The following is a 13,803-nucleotide window of genomic DNA, read 5'->3' as shown; positions in this document are numbered from 1 at the left end:
TCCCCACCTCTGGTCATCCTTCCCACCCCCAGCTTCAGGAAGCACGAGGACAGGAACCTACAGGCAGCCCTGAGCCCAGCCTGGACTGTGGGAAGGCAACTGAGACCTCCAGGAGAAGGGGGGCACCTGATGGCACGCACAGCCAAGCTGTGTCCCTGCAAGGGACCACCTTCCTTAGGCCGGTGTCAGCTGAGTCCTCTCTCTGCGTCAGCCAGGTGCCCTCACTGCCCGGAGCTGGAACTCAGGCGCCCAGGCGCTGCCGCCCTGAGTATCCTGCGGAAAACGTGAGAACTCTGGGGAGCTACTGCTGCTGCAAGGACCCGCGGGCGGGCTACCGCGCTGGCGGGGGCTCCGTCCAAACCTCGCGTCCTCGACTTCCCATCAGCCTCATAATGGGTTGGTGAGGACCATCTCAAGAACCGCACAAACTGGTACTTCAAGTCCCAGGAAACCGAAACAACAACCGAGGCGGCTGTCCGGACCCTTTCCGGAGCGAGCTCCGCGGCGGACCTCTGGCTCCCGCTCCTTTGGGCACCCGCGGTGCGGCCAGACCGCCCCTGCCAGCGACTCTCTGGCTGGCAAGGAAAAGGAGGTGGAGTTCAGACTGGCCCCTCACGCCCAGAGTGGAAGCGATTCCTAGGATCCTGCAGCCACCGAGCCGCCCGCCGTGCCTAGCCCGGGCTTGGTGGCGACGAGCACAGCTGCCTTCGACGGAGCCGGAGGAAAGGAAGTTTAAGAAGCAACTGCCGGCGTTCTGCTTATCTTGCCGCGCCCACCCGCACCCACTGCGGATTCAGAAGCTGCTCCACCGAGCCCGATTGTGTCATAAAGTATTTTATTGGAAAAAAAAGTCACCGTCTTCGCAAGAGGGGGTAGGGGTCCCAGCGACATCGGGAACCACCTCCGGGCCGAGCCGACCGGTTGCCCTGGGGGTCTCAGGCCGTGGTGGCCTGAGCCCAACCGCCGGTCCCCGCCGTCCAGAAGCGGGTGTGTGCCTGGAGGCTCCCCAGCCGGGAGGGCAGGCCCCAGACGGGGTGGGGGTGCAGGCGAGGAGCGGGGCGTGAATGCGCGTGGAGCGCTCTGCGCCACGGAGCTCAGGGCAGAGACTAGTAGCTTCCGCCGCGCTGGATGCGAGTCTCCCAGGTTAGAGCCCAGAAGCGCGCTGGGACCTGGGTCTGGCTTTAGGGTCTGTGTCCTTCCTCGTTTGGCCCCAATTGTCCGCATTCAAGATCATAATAAAAAGGTTTAAGAAGTAAACGTCTTGGACGCGGAAGGGCCGGCTCGCAGGTTTCCGCCGGTTGAGGGGGCTGCGGGCGGCGCGGGCATCCCGGGCCCCGCACCGTATGCCGCCCTCAGTCCTCGCGGCTCCTGTCGCTGGGCTCGCCGGGCACCTCCGCCGGTTTCTCCGCATCCTTGGCACGCTCCTGCTCAGTGAGCTGCTCACTCGTTGGAATTGAGTTCTTCTTGGGCCGCCCCTTGGGCTTGGTGGGAGACTCCAGGCCGCCGCCCTGCAGCACCTGCACGGGGGACCGCCAGCACCTGTGTGAGCCAGGACGTGGACTGGGGACCCCGGAGGAGACTTGCACCCAGGTGGGACTAGGGAGTACAGGAAACCATATGAGGAAATGGTGGGGAAATGTCCCGGGAAATGGCGGCTATTTGTCCAAATGCCGCTGGGGAGCGGCCTGGCCTGGAGAGCATAAGACTGCCCGGAGGCCTGAAGGTGCCACGAGAGAGGAAGAAATGTCGGCTTAGCCAGGCACCCAAGGGGCAGAAAGAACTGAGAGAGTCCCGGTGCGTACCAGGCACCGAGGGAATGGGGAGGTTGGGCAGAGTCTACTCTCTGCGGGGAGAAGGAGGAGAGTAGCTCCGCATGGCACCGGGGCATGGCCCAGGAAGCCGAGGGGCGGGAAGCCACCAGGCACACTCACTATTTTCTTCCACTTCATCCTCCGATTCTGGTACCACGTCTTCACCTGCAACTGGCTCAGGCCCAGGGATTCAGCAAGATCTATTCTGGAAAGAGCAGGGCGCACCCTCAGCAAGGCAAGTGATCACACTCCCACAGCCCGCTGGCCCCAGCCTTGCCCCGTCCTACCTGTCCGGCGTGGAAAGGTACTTCTGCTTCTCAAAGCGTTTCTCCAGGCCCATCAGCTGCAGCTCGGTGAACACAGTGCGGCTCCGACGCCCCTTCTTGGCCTTGGTGCCTGGCTCCCCAGGGCCTGCCGCCTCCAGCTTCCCGCGGAGCTGCAACTCGAGTGGCAGGTGTGGCGCACCCGCGGCGCCGGGCAGCCCAGGCCCCGCCGCCAGCAGCGCAGAGCTCAGCCCTGAACAGCCCAGCGGCGCCAGTGGGAACTTGAACACCGCCGCCTGCTCGGCCTTCAGCACGGCTGCGAAGAGAACGGGGAGCTGGGTGAGCTAGGACCGCGCTCCTCTACCCCAGGGACTGCCGCACCATGTGCCGGCGGGGGTGCTCGCGCTTGGCCGGTGCCACCCCGCGCAAAATCTCCACGCCCTGCCCCTTGGCGCCGGTGGCGCAGATGGAGACCCTCCTTAACACTGCTGTTCCCCAGATCTGGGAGGGAGGATCTCCTCGACCCCGTCCGTGCTCTGTCCTGGAGTTCCCCAAGCCTCAGCGACTCTGAGATCTCGGGGTTCTTGATGAACATGTTTGCAGCTGCGAGAAACTCGGAGTGTGTCTTGTCTTTCGCGGAAAGAAGAAACCAAAAATGAAACGGCAGCCGGTCCTAAGAAGATGGGCGGCTGCTCCAACCAAATCAGCACTGCTGCTTAGAAAAAGAATATGCACGGAGCGTGCACATTTGCTCTTCCGTGCGTGGCACAATAGCTGTGCGGTGGCCAGGAGTCATCTGGGCTGGAGTTGGGTGCTTCCTGGAAATTCCAAAGGACCCTGAGAACCTGGAAATTACTGTTGACGTGTTCTACTTTCAGACGCTTCCCCATGAAGATGCTTCCATAGTCTTCAGTCCTAAAACGACTGTGTGCCCGCTTCAAACGAATTAGTAACAACAGAGCAGATGGAGATGAAAGGTAGCCAAATGGCCGAGTCCCAGATGGACTTAGAAGAAGCGCGCTGGCCCTGCCGTTTCCAGGCTGGGGAGCACCGACTGGGAGGTGGGGTGTGCAGGGAACGCGACTTGAAGGGCTGGGGTCCCGGCTACAGCGTAGAAGCCTCCCTTCCCCGACAGGCCTGTCACTGAGGTGCCAGTCCTAGCCCGGCTGGAGTGGGAAAGGGTAGGGCAAGGCGCAGGTAAACGTGGGGCAGAGGACCCGCAGGGAAAAGGTAGGAGATGGAAGGCAGACCGACCCCAGTGAGAGAAGCCGAGGGAGGCCAACCGGGAGACGAGTGGAAAGCGAGACAGGAAAGACAAGACGAGGGTGGAGTGCGATGGAGAGGGCACCAGCAGGGCAGGGCAGGCCCCGCCAGATTGGGAGAAAGGGCAGAAGCTGAAAAGGTCTGAGCAGGCCGTTCAAGCCCTACAGAGGCCGACCTGAAAGCAGAAGGGACAGCCAGGCAGCTGCTCACAGCCAGGCCTCTGACCCCGAGGCAAGGCCCAAGCAGGTCCGCACTGCGGCCAAGACCGCGTTCCTCGGCCGCTGGAGCTCCCGGGGGCTCCGGGCCGGCTTGGGCCCGCGTCAGCACCCAGCCCTCGGGAGCGCAGGCCTCCTCCCCAGAGGTCCGACTTCCCTGGCTTGGGCAGCCGCGGCCACTCCCGGCCAGCCCTCTGCGGCGAAGCCCAGGCGCCCGTGGCCTGAGGTCGCTTCCACCCACAAGAGTCCGTAGCCTGGTCGTGCGCCTGCCACCGGGATGCTCACTCGGGGTCCCCAGGCTGGAGGCCGAAGGGAAGCAGTGAAGGAAAGAGCGAACACCCTCCCCGGGCGGCCCGCGGGCACGAGGCCTGGTTTCTCTGAGGCCTGGCGTTTGCACCCTCCGCCTCCCGCCTGGAGGGCTCCGAGAGACAGCCCCAGAACTTGCGCTCCCAGAGCAGCTTCCCGGGGCTGCTTCGAGGCCGGAGGAGGCTCGGGGCGCCCCCGCGGTTCAGCTCGCTGTCTCCCGCCAAGCCCTGCCCGCGACCCCGCGGCCGCCACACGTACCCAGGTGGCTGTGGAAAGGCCGCGCCGCCAGCAGCGCCTGCACGCCGAACTTCAGCAGCTCGCCCGCCGCGGCAGCGGCGGCTGCGGGCGCGGCGCCCTTGGGTCCCGGTGGCTCCGTGAGGATCTCCTCAATCATGAAGCTGCGATAACGGTGCGGTCGGTGGTCCGCGCAGCCCTCGGGCGGGCCGAAGCGCGCGGCGCCCGGCTCCCCCGGCCGCTGCATCGCGGCGCCCACGGCTGCGCCCGCTGTTTGGCGGCGGCGGCGGCTTGGCTCCGGCGCGGGGCCCGCGCGGGACTCTAGGCCGGCCCGCAGCTCGGGGCGGCGCGCGGGCGCCGGCTCATGCCCCCTCCCCCGCCGGCCGGCCGGGCGGAGGCGCAGGGCGCGGGCGGGGCGCGCGGGGCTCGGCCGGTCGGACCCGGGACTGCGCCCCCGCCCCGCGCCGCCGCGCCTCTTGCCCGGCCAGCCCCGCGTCACTGCCCCGCCCCGCCCCGCCCCGCGCCGCCGCCCCCAACCCCTAGGCTGAGCCGGAGGGAGGGACACAGAAGGGAGGGAGGCGGAAGGGAGGCCAGAAGGGAGGGGGCGGCGTGAAAGAGGCCGGCCGACCGAGACCGAGGGAGACCCAGCGGAGCGCACGCCCTGGAAGGAGAGAGCCGGAGAGTTCGGGAGGCAAGACCCCCAGAGACGAGAGTCGGAGGGATCAACGACACAGGTGAGAGAGGGGCAGAGGGAGACGGCGTGGGCCAAACAAGATTTGAGAGAGTGTGATGTGAGGGTACCAGGGACGCCACCGAGATGTGCACAGAGACCGAAAGAGGCGTGAGAGCCAGCGGGCTGTGACGTGACGGAGGGCACAGAGGCAGGCGGGGCAGAGGGAGGGGGCGGTAAAGAAAGGGGACAGCTAGAAAACGGGCGGCTTGGTCGGCTTTTAGGTAGCCCCGGAAAGGTCGGGAGGAGGGGAGGAGGGGCAAAGGCCGTGCTCCTCAGCTGGGAAGGAGGTGGTCCGAGCAGCCTCCAGTCTCGGGCTCAAGACCGCCAACCCGGCAAGGGTGAGGCAGCGTGCAGGGATGCAAGGGGCAGAGCGGTAGGGGCACTTGTGCACCCCGCCCACCTCTGCCTCAGTTTACCATGTACGGCCTCATTTCTCTCCGGGCTGCCATGAGAGAAAAATGTTCTGCAGCCGAGATTTGCTTGATTTGCAAATTCAAGTGATCCATGGACACATCCTTCTTGACAGCCCCCAGGAGGCTGTGGGCTGGTTACATCCCCCTAGTTAGAAAAGGAAAAGGATTCGAGGAGAAGGGAAGGATGCAGCTTTGTCTTTACCCAGCTTTGGAGTATCAAGAAACCGTTACTGGGCGGAGTTGGGGCCAGGGGGCCACAGGTTGCTCTGAGAGTGTAAAGACCAAACCCTGGTGGGACCTGGCTCCATTGCGTGAGCCTCAAAGGTTCCAACATGATGGAGGAAGTTGGCAGTGCCTTCCCTAGATCTTTCTTTCCATCATTAGAGAGTATAAACCCAAGCCGTGGAGTGAACGACCCCAAAGCTACTCTATGCTGAACTCCTCTCTTTGGTCCTGCCACTACTGGTGAAACCACTGACCCTTTCTGGGCCTCAGTTTCCTTACCTGTCCTGAGGAGATGCTGACACCTGGCTCCAGGGAGACTGTGAGAACTCAGTGAGGGGGTCCTGCACGCCAAGGATCCTGCACCCTGGGAGCCCTTAGGTCTGTTTGGAGAGAAAACAGTTCCTCCAGGCAAGAGGGGAGAAGTGTCCCCAGGAGGTAGGGGAAGGAGTACCTGCCCTTCTCCCCTTTCTCAGGAATCACTGGTCCTACCTTCCAGCCCCATCCGCCATTGCCAGTCAGCGCCTGACGCACTGTGGGTGTCCTGGGCCACCCCGACTTCCTCTATGAGCTCCATGCGGGGCCTCAGTCTTCACCTCAGGTAACTAGGGCTTACCACACCTATGGCCATGCCCCCCACCCAAGTTGAAGTCCTTTCTCCAGCTCCAGCTGCTGGTGGGGAGGCCTTCAGGCTGGCCCTCAGCCCCTGGCCCCGGCCCCAGACTCGGGGGTGGGGGTGGGGGGCAGGTGGGGAGGACTAGGAAGTGGCCGAGATCCTTTGTCTGTAGGGCTTGGAGTGAGGACAAAGACTACCTTCTCTGGTAAGATCCCAATCCCAAGAGCCCACTGTCTCTCCTTCCCAGTTGTTGCATGACTTTCTGAACTCAGAGTTACCACTGCGACTGAAAGAAGGTGGCCTCAATGGCTGCCAGTTGCTTCAGACTCCCTCGAAGAGTGGTGCTGTGAGCCTACATGGTTCTTTGGAAAGGGTGGAGAGGGCACCACTAAAAGCAACAGTATCCCACACTGAGCAGGCCACCTCGTGATAGACCAAGAGACCAGGAAGCTGGCCCTGTCACTGTTGGCCAAGCAGCCACCGACATCCTACTTGGCAAATAGAAAAAAGCCAGTGTCTCCTGGGAGGCTGGGGCAGCATTCGGGCTCCCCCCACCCGTTGGTAGACTCCGAGAACCCTCCCTAGATGAGTGCAATGGTATCACTCAATTCAACCATCTCCTTTCTCAGATGGGAAACTGAGGCCTAGTGAGAGGCAGGGCCTGGTGCAGGTACTGCAGTGAGTAGGGCTGGTTTACTATTGCTCCTTGTACAGAGCCATATCAAGCCCTTTTTCCCGGCTTCCTCCCTCACCTCCCCCATCTTAGCAGGGCCCCGGCCCCCTCCTCACCCCCTGGCTTCTACATCTCCCTAAGGGCATAGCCCAGTGGCGGTTTCTCCCTGAGTAGGCCCAGCGAGCCTCTGTCCCATCCCCTGTTATTTGGGCCCTAACAGAAGCCACCCAAATTTGAACCATCTCTGCCCCATGCTCAAGACCTGAGGGTCTCACATCCTCAAAATGGTTCCCAGATTCCAGATTCAAGGATCACACTGTTCATCAGCTGTCACTAAACTTATTTTACTACAAGCCATCCTCCTGGGATAGTTCCTTGGTCAGTTTGTGGGGGAGGGAGTCATTTTCAGGATGGAGGCCTCCTGTCTAGATTTTGGGGAGTCAGAAGACTAGTGCAGCCCAGCCCTCACCCCATTCCACAGGTGTGCACCCCCAGCTCCTTGGACACTGGCCAGGACCATTTCCTGCAGCCCCAGGCCAGCCCTGCAGCAGGAGCAGAGGGCGGTTTTGGGAATGAGGCCCTGAGGGCTGGAAGGAGAATGCCCAGCGCCTAGGGAGCTTTGGGAGACCGCAGCTGGCTCCAGGGACTGACAGAGCCAGGGTCCTGCCCCTGGTCACCCAAAACACCTCCCTCGCAGGTCTGTCTCTGGTCCCCCTGGCTCGTGCTAGACGCAGCCTCCCCGTCACCCAACCCCAGGGTAAACCAGCAGATAAACCCCTTTTCGGCGAAAATTACACAAAACCGGCGGCGGCAGGGCCTCCTCTGCTCAGGCACTGCCGCGTTGGCGGCCGAAAAAAGAGGCTCCTAGAGAACGGGAATCCCCTGCCTGTCTAGGACACCGAGGCCGAGAGAGGGGAAGCCTCCTCCCCAGTGAGGTGCAGTCTGGGATCGCAGCCCCCACCCCAGGGGCGCAGCTGCCAGCCCGACGCCTGGGACATCCCCCTCCCGAGGCCTCTAGCCGCCGCCGCGAAAATCCCGGAAACCGTCCCGCTCGCGGCGGGCGCAGTGGAAAAGGTGACCTCAGCGCCCGGGGCCAGCCGCCCTCCCTAGCAGCCGGGTGGCGAGGGGCTCCGGGCGGCAGGGGGTCCTGGGCGCCGCCCAGTCGTTGGATGAGGGCCCTCGGAGCGCAGAACCGGCCTCCTCCCCACCCATGTTCTGCCCCTCACACCCTACAGCCCCTTTGGAGGCTGCGGGACTGGGAGGGGAGCACCTCATCCCCACAACCGAATCCCCTAAGCATTCAGGTGTAGGTTGCAGAACCGCCTCCTCTCCACCCACACACTTCTCCTACTCCAGTGCCTCCCAGACCGGACTGTGAAATGGCTCCGCGCGCGCGGGGGTCCGGGAGCCGTTCGTTGTCCTGGGGGGAGGCTGAGTCTGGAAGGAGCACTCGGGGCAGGCTCAGCGGCCAACGGCCAGGGGATCGTGCATTGCTTGGAGGACGCCGGGCTCTCTTCCATCTGCCTTGGCCGTGGGCAGTTTGTTCCCGCTCCCACTTGCAGCGGGTCTGCATCGTAATGGGCAAAACGAAGTTGGGGCCGCGGTGGAGCGGAGGCTTCTTCCAGAACGGTCAGCTCACCTCCGGCTGCAGTCGTCCCAGCAGCCGCCTGCGGGCGGTCCCACGCCCTCTTACTGGTTGACGTCCAGCCCCTAGGGGCCCAGGTGGCCCCGGGCCGCCTCATCTCGCGGCCTTCTGCTCCCGGCGCAGCCTTGCGCGCCCCGCCGCCCAGCACACTGTGTCCCTGGGGGTCGCTAGCGCTGGGAATGGAGCTCGTTTCCTCTTTTCTTTTTTCTTTTCTTCTTCTTCTTCCTTTTTTTTTTTTTTTTTTTTTTTTACCTTTGGTTCTGATTGTCCAGGCTGTTGGTGCCGTGTTGGTGGTGCTGCTGGGACTGGGGCACCGGCCTTGGCCGCAGGTGTGCTGTGCCCGACAGAGGCCGCCTGGACCTCGCTCGGAACGCACCGTCCCGATGGGCTGCGGCGTTCGCCCTGCTTTTGCGCCGAGCAGAGACTGGCAATATCTTTCCTAGCTTCAAAACAGAAAATCTTGGAATTATAAAATTACCCCGTCCCCACGCTTACAGGTTTATCTCCTGGAGACCACCAACTCGCTTTCTCTTTGGAGAAGCCAGTCTGTGTGATGCTTTCTTTCATGAAAATTTCGAACTCAAATGTGGGCATTCGTTTTGAGTCATTTCAAAGCCCTAGAAGCTCGGGGTCAAATTGTGTTTGGGGTGACAGCGCCTTTAGACACATCCCCTCTCTTTCCAAGCTCCACCTCTTGGAGCAATTTACAAATTTGTTCCTTTGGAATTCGCTACTTTATTTTTGTTTTGTAAGTTTTGCTGTTGATTTTTTAAAAATGTCTAATTTTCTATGAAAGTGTGAGTTTAAATACATCCAACAGCCCAGCATAGTGGCAAGCGCCTGTAGTCCCAGCTTCTGGGCAGGCTGAGGTAGGAGGATACCTTGAGCCCAACAGTTCGAAGCTGCAGTGAACTCTGATTGCCCCACTGCACCAGCCTGGGCGACAGATCCAGACCCCGTCTCTTAACAAAAATAATAAATAAAAATAAAAGATAGATTCTTAGATAGGTAATAAATAACTCGCTCCGGCGACCCGGAGATGACCCGGTTCTTGGTCTAGGAACCGGAGGTGTTGCTTCTGGACATGCAGAGCCGCCAGCCCGCGGCTTCGCTCCCAGCCCTCCAGGCCCTGGACGGGTCCCGCCTCCATTTCACACCCATCGCTCTCCAGCCCCGGCGGCTCCCGCAGAGACCTCGCTTCGGAGTCCAGTTACGCGAACCAGCGGCGCCTGAGGCCACACCCAGAGTCAGGAAGTAGCCGTCTGGGTGCCGGGGCTCGGTGAGGCCGGCCGCGAAGACCAGAGCTGCTGGGCGCCAACTGCAAGGCCGGGTAGGGGCGGTGCTTGGGACCCGCACGGGTGCTCTCCCGCTGGCGAGTGTGGACCCTTCGAGAACGCTCCCTGGGCATAGGTCTGACCCCCACACACGTGCTGCTTCGACCTTCCGAGGAGAGTCAGGGTCGGTGCGGACCGACTACGCGGGCCCTCCCTGCCCCATCCGGGCTGGTGCCAGGCTGCAGCTCAAAACCTGGTTTCCACCCTAGGCTCCCACAGAGCCCATGAAGCGCTGGTCACAGTCCCTGGAAGCCGCGGACCAGGCTCCTCTAGGAGCCTTCCCGACGTGCAGAGCCTGAGACCCCAGAGAGAGGCCGGCTCGCGCGGGCCAGAACGCGGCGAGGCGCCCGCGGAAACGGCTCGGCTTTTCTTACTTTTCCCCTTTTCTTTCATTATTTGCTTTTTTTCCTCTTTCTTCCCTTCTTTCACCCATTTCCCCCTCCTCTTTCTTTTGTTTTTTAAGTCCTCCCCCCACCCTGCTTCTTTCTTTGATTGCTCGCTCATTCTCGCTCCTGTCTCCTCTCCTGCTCCCGCTCCCCGCCCCTTTCTGTTCCTTTTCATCAGAAGGACTGCCAAGTCACAGTCCCGTCCTCCTAATAAAAGAAGAGGCCTTCACGCTCGCGGTGTGCCCACCAGGTGCCAGAGGCTCTGAAGATCTACCTAGCATGTTTAATAGGCACAGAGCTCTTGCAGGGTTCTATAGCCTGTGTAGGGGTGGGGGATTCTTTCCAGCTTGGGCAGCCTGGGGAGCTAGGCCTGGGACTGGGGAAGGGGTCTGGGCCGTGGCCCCTTAGCCAGGTGAGATGGACCACAGCATCTCCTCCAGAATGTCTCCTGGTGGCAGGGAGGCCAGGCCAGATCACATTGCCCACGTTCCAGCAGGGACTTACACTTGCATCTGTCCTTCCTGACACAGGACTCTACTGTAGCTACCAGTCCTGTCTTCACCTGCCACCTCCCCACTCCACCACCCTGCCAGGACTGGAAGGGAGAGGGGGCTGGGCACTGCCTCCTCCAGCAGCACCTCCCACTGGGTGCTGCTTGGGAGGGGATGGAACAGGGGACATGGTGCTTCTTTTACAGACAAGAGTTCTGGGATCTAGGGGGGAAAAGGAGGCTACAGCCACACCACCCCTCAGATACCAGGCAGGATCAGCCTCTGGTACCCTGGCTCCAGGACAGCCCTCCTGCCTCCTGCTGGTGTGAACTGACTGAAGATGACACACAGAGAGGATGGGGACAGGAGCTGGTGCCACCTCCACAGGCACTGGGCTTCCCTGGGCCCCCTCTCCCTTGTCATACCTGTACTTTCTGCCTTGTTCCTGCCCCTTGGTGCCAGGAATGGGCTTATAAGCCCAGTTCCCAAATGGTCAAATTCCACACATTTGCAGATAGGCAGAGCACCCAGGGGACCTTGAGATCGTTTGCAGACATCTTCCTACTACTGCCCTTGAGCAAGCCCATGTCCTCTGCAAGCCTCAGTTTCCCCATATGGAAAAACACGAGCGGTTTTAGGTGAACCTTTCTCCTTGCCAGTGTTAACAACTTACGTCATGGATTGAAAAACTTTTTCTATAAAGGGCCAGATAAGCAAATGTTTCAGGTTTTGCAGGCCACATGGCCCTGTTTGGTGACTCAGCCCTGTCTTTGCAGTGCGAAAGTAGCCCTAGATAATGCATAAATGAGTGGGTATGGCTGTGTTCCAACCAACTTTATTTATAGATATGAAAATCTGAATTATATCTAATTTTCATGTCGCAAAATATGATGCTTTTTTTTTTCCAACCACTTAAATATGTAAAAACCGTTCTCAGTGTGCTGGCCAAGCAACAACAGGCAGTGGGCCACAGTTTACCAATTCTTGTGTAGTTTCAATTATTCTGATTGCACAAATATTGCACTTCCGTATCAGACATGTTGCCTTATGTTAACATTTTTTCTTCTAATTTCTTTTTTCCAGGAAAGGATCTGTTAGTTTACCAGTATTTGGGCCTTAGGAACACAGAATCACCTGGCTCATTTCCTACTCCCATTTCTGAGTTCTCAACAATTTAAGTGTTTCCCTTATTAATACCATACCCAGACACTGGATTGCACAACGTACAATCACTCTCTCACTTAATCCTTGCAACAGCCTTTGGAATAGAGATAGTTTACCCTGCCTTCCAGCTCCTTGCACACCCCTGGAGACAGGGCGCTCACTCCCTTCACTGGCTGCCTAACGGACTGCTGAGAGCCTAGTGACCTAGGCTTGCAGCCCCTTAAGGGTGAAGGCCACCCCCGGGGGAGAGTGCTTCTTCCCAGCCAGCCATTCCCAATCCCTGGCAATTCCATCTAAATCCTCTCCAGCTGTTGAAATGTAGATGGACAGGGGGCCGTGGCTCTGACTTTCTGGGAGTTTCCCAAGCCTTGAGCCTTTGCAGCTGCCAAGTGACAAATCTTGCAGGGACTAGGCAAAGGGAAAGAATATGACAGAAAAATAGAGATTATAAATGTGTTGCTTGCTGGAAGTGTTTCCAGGAAATCTTGCTCACAGAGAGGCCTTATCGCCCCGCCCCCGCAACTTCCTTGGTTCTTGCGCCCTCTGCTGGTCATGTTGAGTCTTAACCATGCTCACTCGGAACCGTTCCTCTTGTAAAGGAAAACAAGACTGCATGATCTCACTTGTATGTGGAATTTTAAAAAGCTGACATCATAGAAATAGAGTGAAATGGTGGTTATTAGGGCCGGGATGTGGGGGAGAAATGAGAAGATGTTGGTCAAAGGGTACGAACTTTCAGTTATAAGATAAATTCTGGGGATCTATGTACAGCATGGTGACTATAGTTAACAATTATGTATTGCGTGCTTGAAATGTGCTGAAAGGGTCGGTCTTTAGTGTTCTCACCAAAATGGTAACTATGTGACGCGATAGATGTGTTAATTAGCTTGATTGTGGTGATCATCACAGTATATACATATACCAAAACATCACATTGTACACCTCGAATACATACTTTTTTTTTGTTTTGTTTGAGACAGGTATGACTGTCGCCCAGGCTGGAGCCCAGTGGTGCCATCTCAGCTCACTGCAACCTCCACCTCCCGGGCTCAAGCAGTCCTCCCACCTCAACCTCCATAGTAGCTGGGACTGCAGGCACGCACCACCATGCCCGGCTAATTTTTGTATTTTTGGTAGAGACAGGGTTTCACCATGTTACCCAGGCTGGTCTCCAACTCCTGCGCTCAAGCAATCTGCCTGCCTTGGCCTCCCAAAGTGCTGGAATTACAGGCATGTGCCACCATGCCCAGCATATATACAATTTTTATTTGCCCATTATACCTCAATAAAGCTGAGGGATTTTTTTTTTTTAAAGGAAAAATTAAAAAAGGAAAAATAATCCAGTACTTACTTTTCCTTCTCTATGTGTCAACCACCTTGCTGGATGCTGAAGATACAAAGAAAAAGATATCTTAGCTGCCCACAGGAAGTGCAGTTTAACCATGCAGAGATGTACAAATGCGCTCACAGCCAATGGCAAAAACACAGCACGCAGAAGGCGGTGGACACAACGGGAGGGGGCATGCCACGGGGCAGAGGCGTGCGGGAGGCCCTGAGCCCCAGGGGTGGGGAGCTTCCAGACACACACAGTGAGCTCATGGCTTCCACTGTGGGGTGCTGGTGTTCCGATCAGCGGGCCACACAGCACAGGTTGGATTTTAAATGTTTGGATACTTTTGGAGCCAGCTGCATCTGACCTTCAGGGACTTAAGAGGCTGAGCTCTGTGCCCTGTAATGAAGCCCAGGGGGATGCTCTCTGGGCCTGCTACTGAAAAGGGGAGTCTCTCAGTACGTTGTGGGTTCCACTGTGCACTCCCCAACCTGGAAGAGCCCTAGTCAGTCTTCTAGGGAGCACACCATCTGTGCAAGGCCTTGTGCCCCCTGTTACATGATCTCATTTAAACTCATGTCTTCCCACTCTAGGAGACTGGCAATTTTACCCTTAATTTACTAGCAAGGAAACTGAGGCAAAGAGGGGTGACCTCATTTGTCTGAGAGGTGGAGCTGCAGTGCTCCCTCCACAGCATCACAAAT

The 13,803-nt window shown here is 59.0% G+C and overlaps 1 protein-coding gene and 1 long non-coding RNA gene across 2 annotated transcripts in view; one reads left to right on the top strand and one right to left on the bottom strand.

Annotated features, from left to right (window-relative positions):
• Positions 1–813: 813 nt before the first annotated feature.
• On the bottom strand, positions 814–4,553 carry BARX1 (BARX homeobox 1). The gene is made up of 4 exons (XM_033236706.1): positions 4,117–4,553; positions 2,099–2,390; positions 1,932–2,016; positions 814–1,517 (listed from the first exon to the last, which is right to left on the bottom strand). Exons 1-4 carry the CDS (start codon positions 4,337–4,339, stop codon positions 1,353–1,355), a joined length of 765 nt encoding a protein of 254 aa, XP_033092597.1. The 5' UTR covers positions 4,340–4,553; the 3' UTR covers positions 814–1,352.
• Positions 4,554–4,624: 71 nt separating this feature from the next.
• The window catches only part of LOC117098314, a 57,299-nt gene continuing 48,120 nt past the window's right edge, over positions 4,625–13,803 (top strand). The window contains exon 1 of the long non-coding RNA XR_004443327.1: positions 4,625–4,826. This is a non-coding gene — a long non-coding RNA (uncharacterized LOC117098314). The remainder of the gene's footprint in view (positions 4,827–13,803) is intronic.

This window comes from Trachypithecus francoisi, unplaced genomic scaffold, assembly GCF_009764315.1.
Source record: "Trachypithecus francoisi isolate TF-2019V2 unplaced genomic scaffold, Tfra_2.0 Lachesis_group16, whole genome shotgun sequence".
In the NCBI taxonomy this organism is placed as follows: Eukaryota; Metazoa; Chordata; class Mammalia; order Primates; family Cercopithecidae; genus Trachypithecus; species Trachypithecus francoisi.
The sequence above is the reverse complement of the archived record's forward strand: the minus strand, read 5'-3'. Positions and strand labels throughout refer to the sequence as shown.

Coding starts and splice junctions, on each gene's coding strand:
- BARX1 (XM_033236706.1), bottom strand. CDS start 4,339: ATGCAGCGGCCGGGGGAGCCGGGCGCCGCGCGCTTCGGCCCGCCCGAG. Junction 2,391..4,116: donor GCCTTTCCACAGCCACCTGG/GTACGTGTGGCG, acceptor TTCTCTTCGCAG/CCGTGCTGAAGGCCGAGCAG. Junction 2,017..2,098: donor TACCTTTCCACGCCGGACAG/GTAGGACGGGGC, acceptor TGCTCTTTCCAG/AATAGATCTTGCTGAATCCC.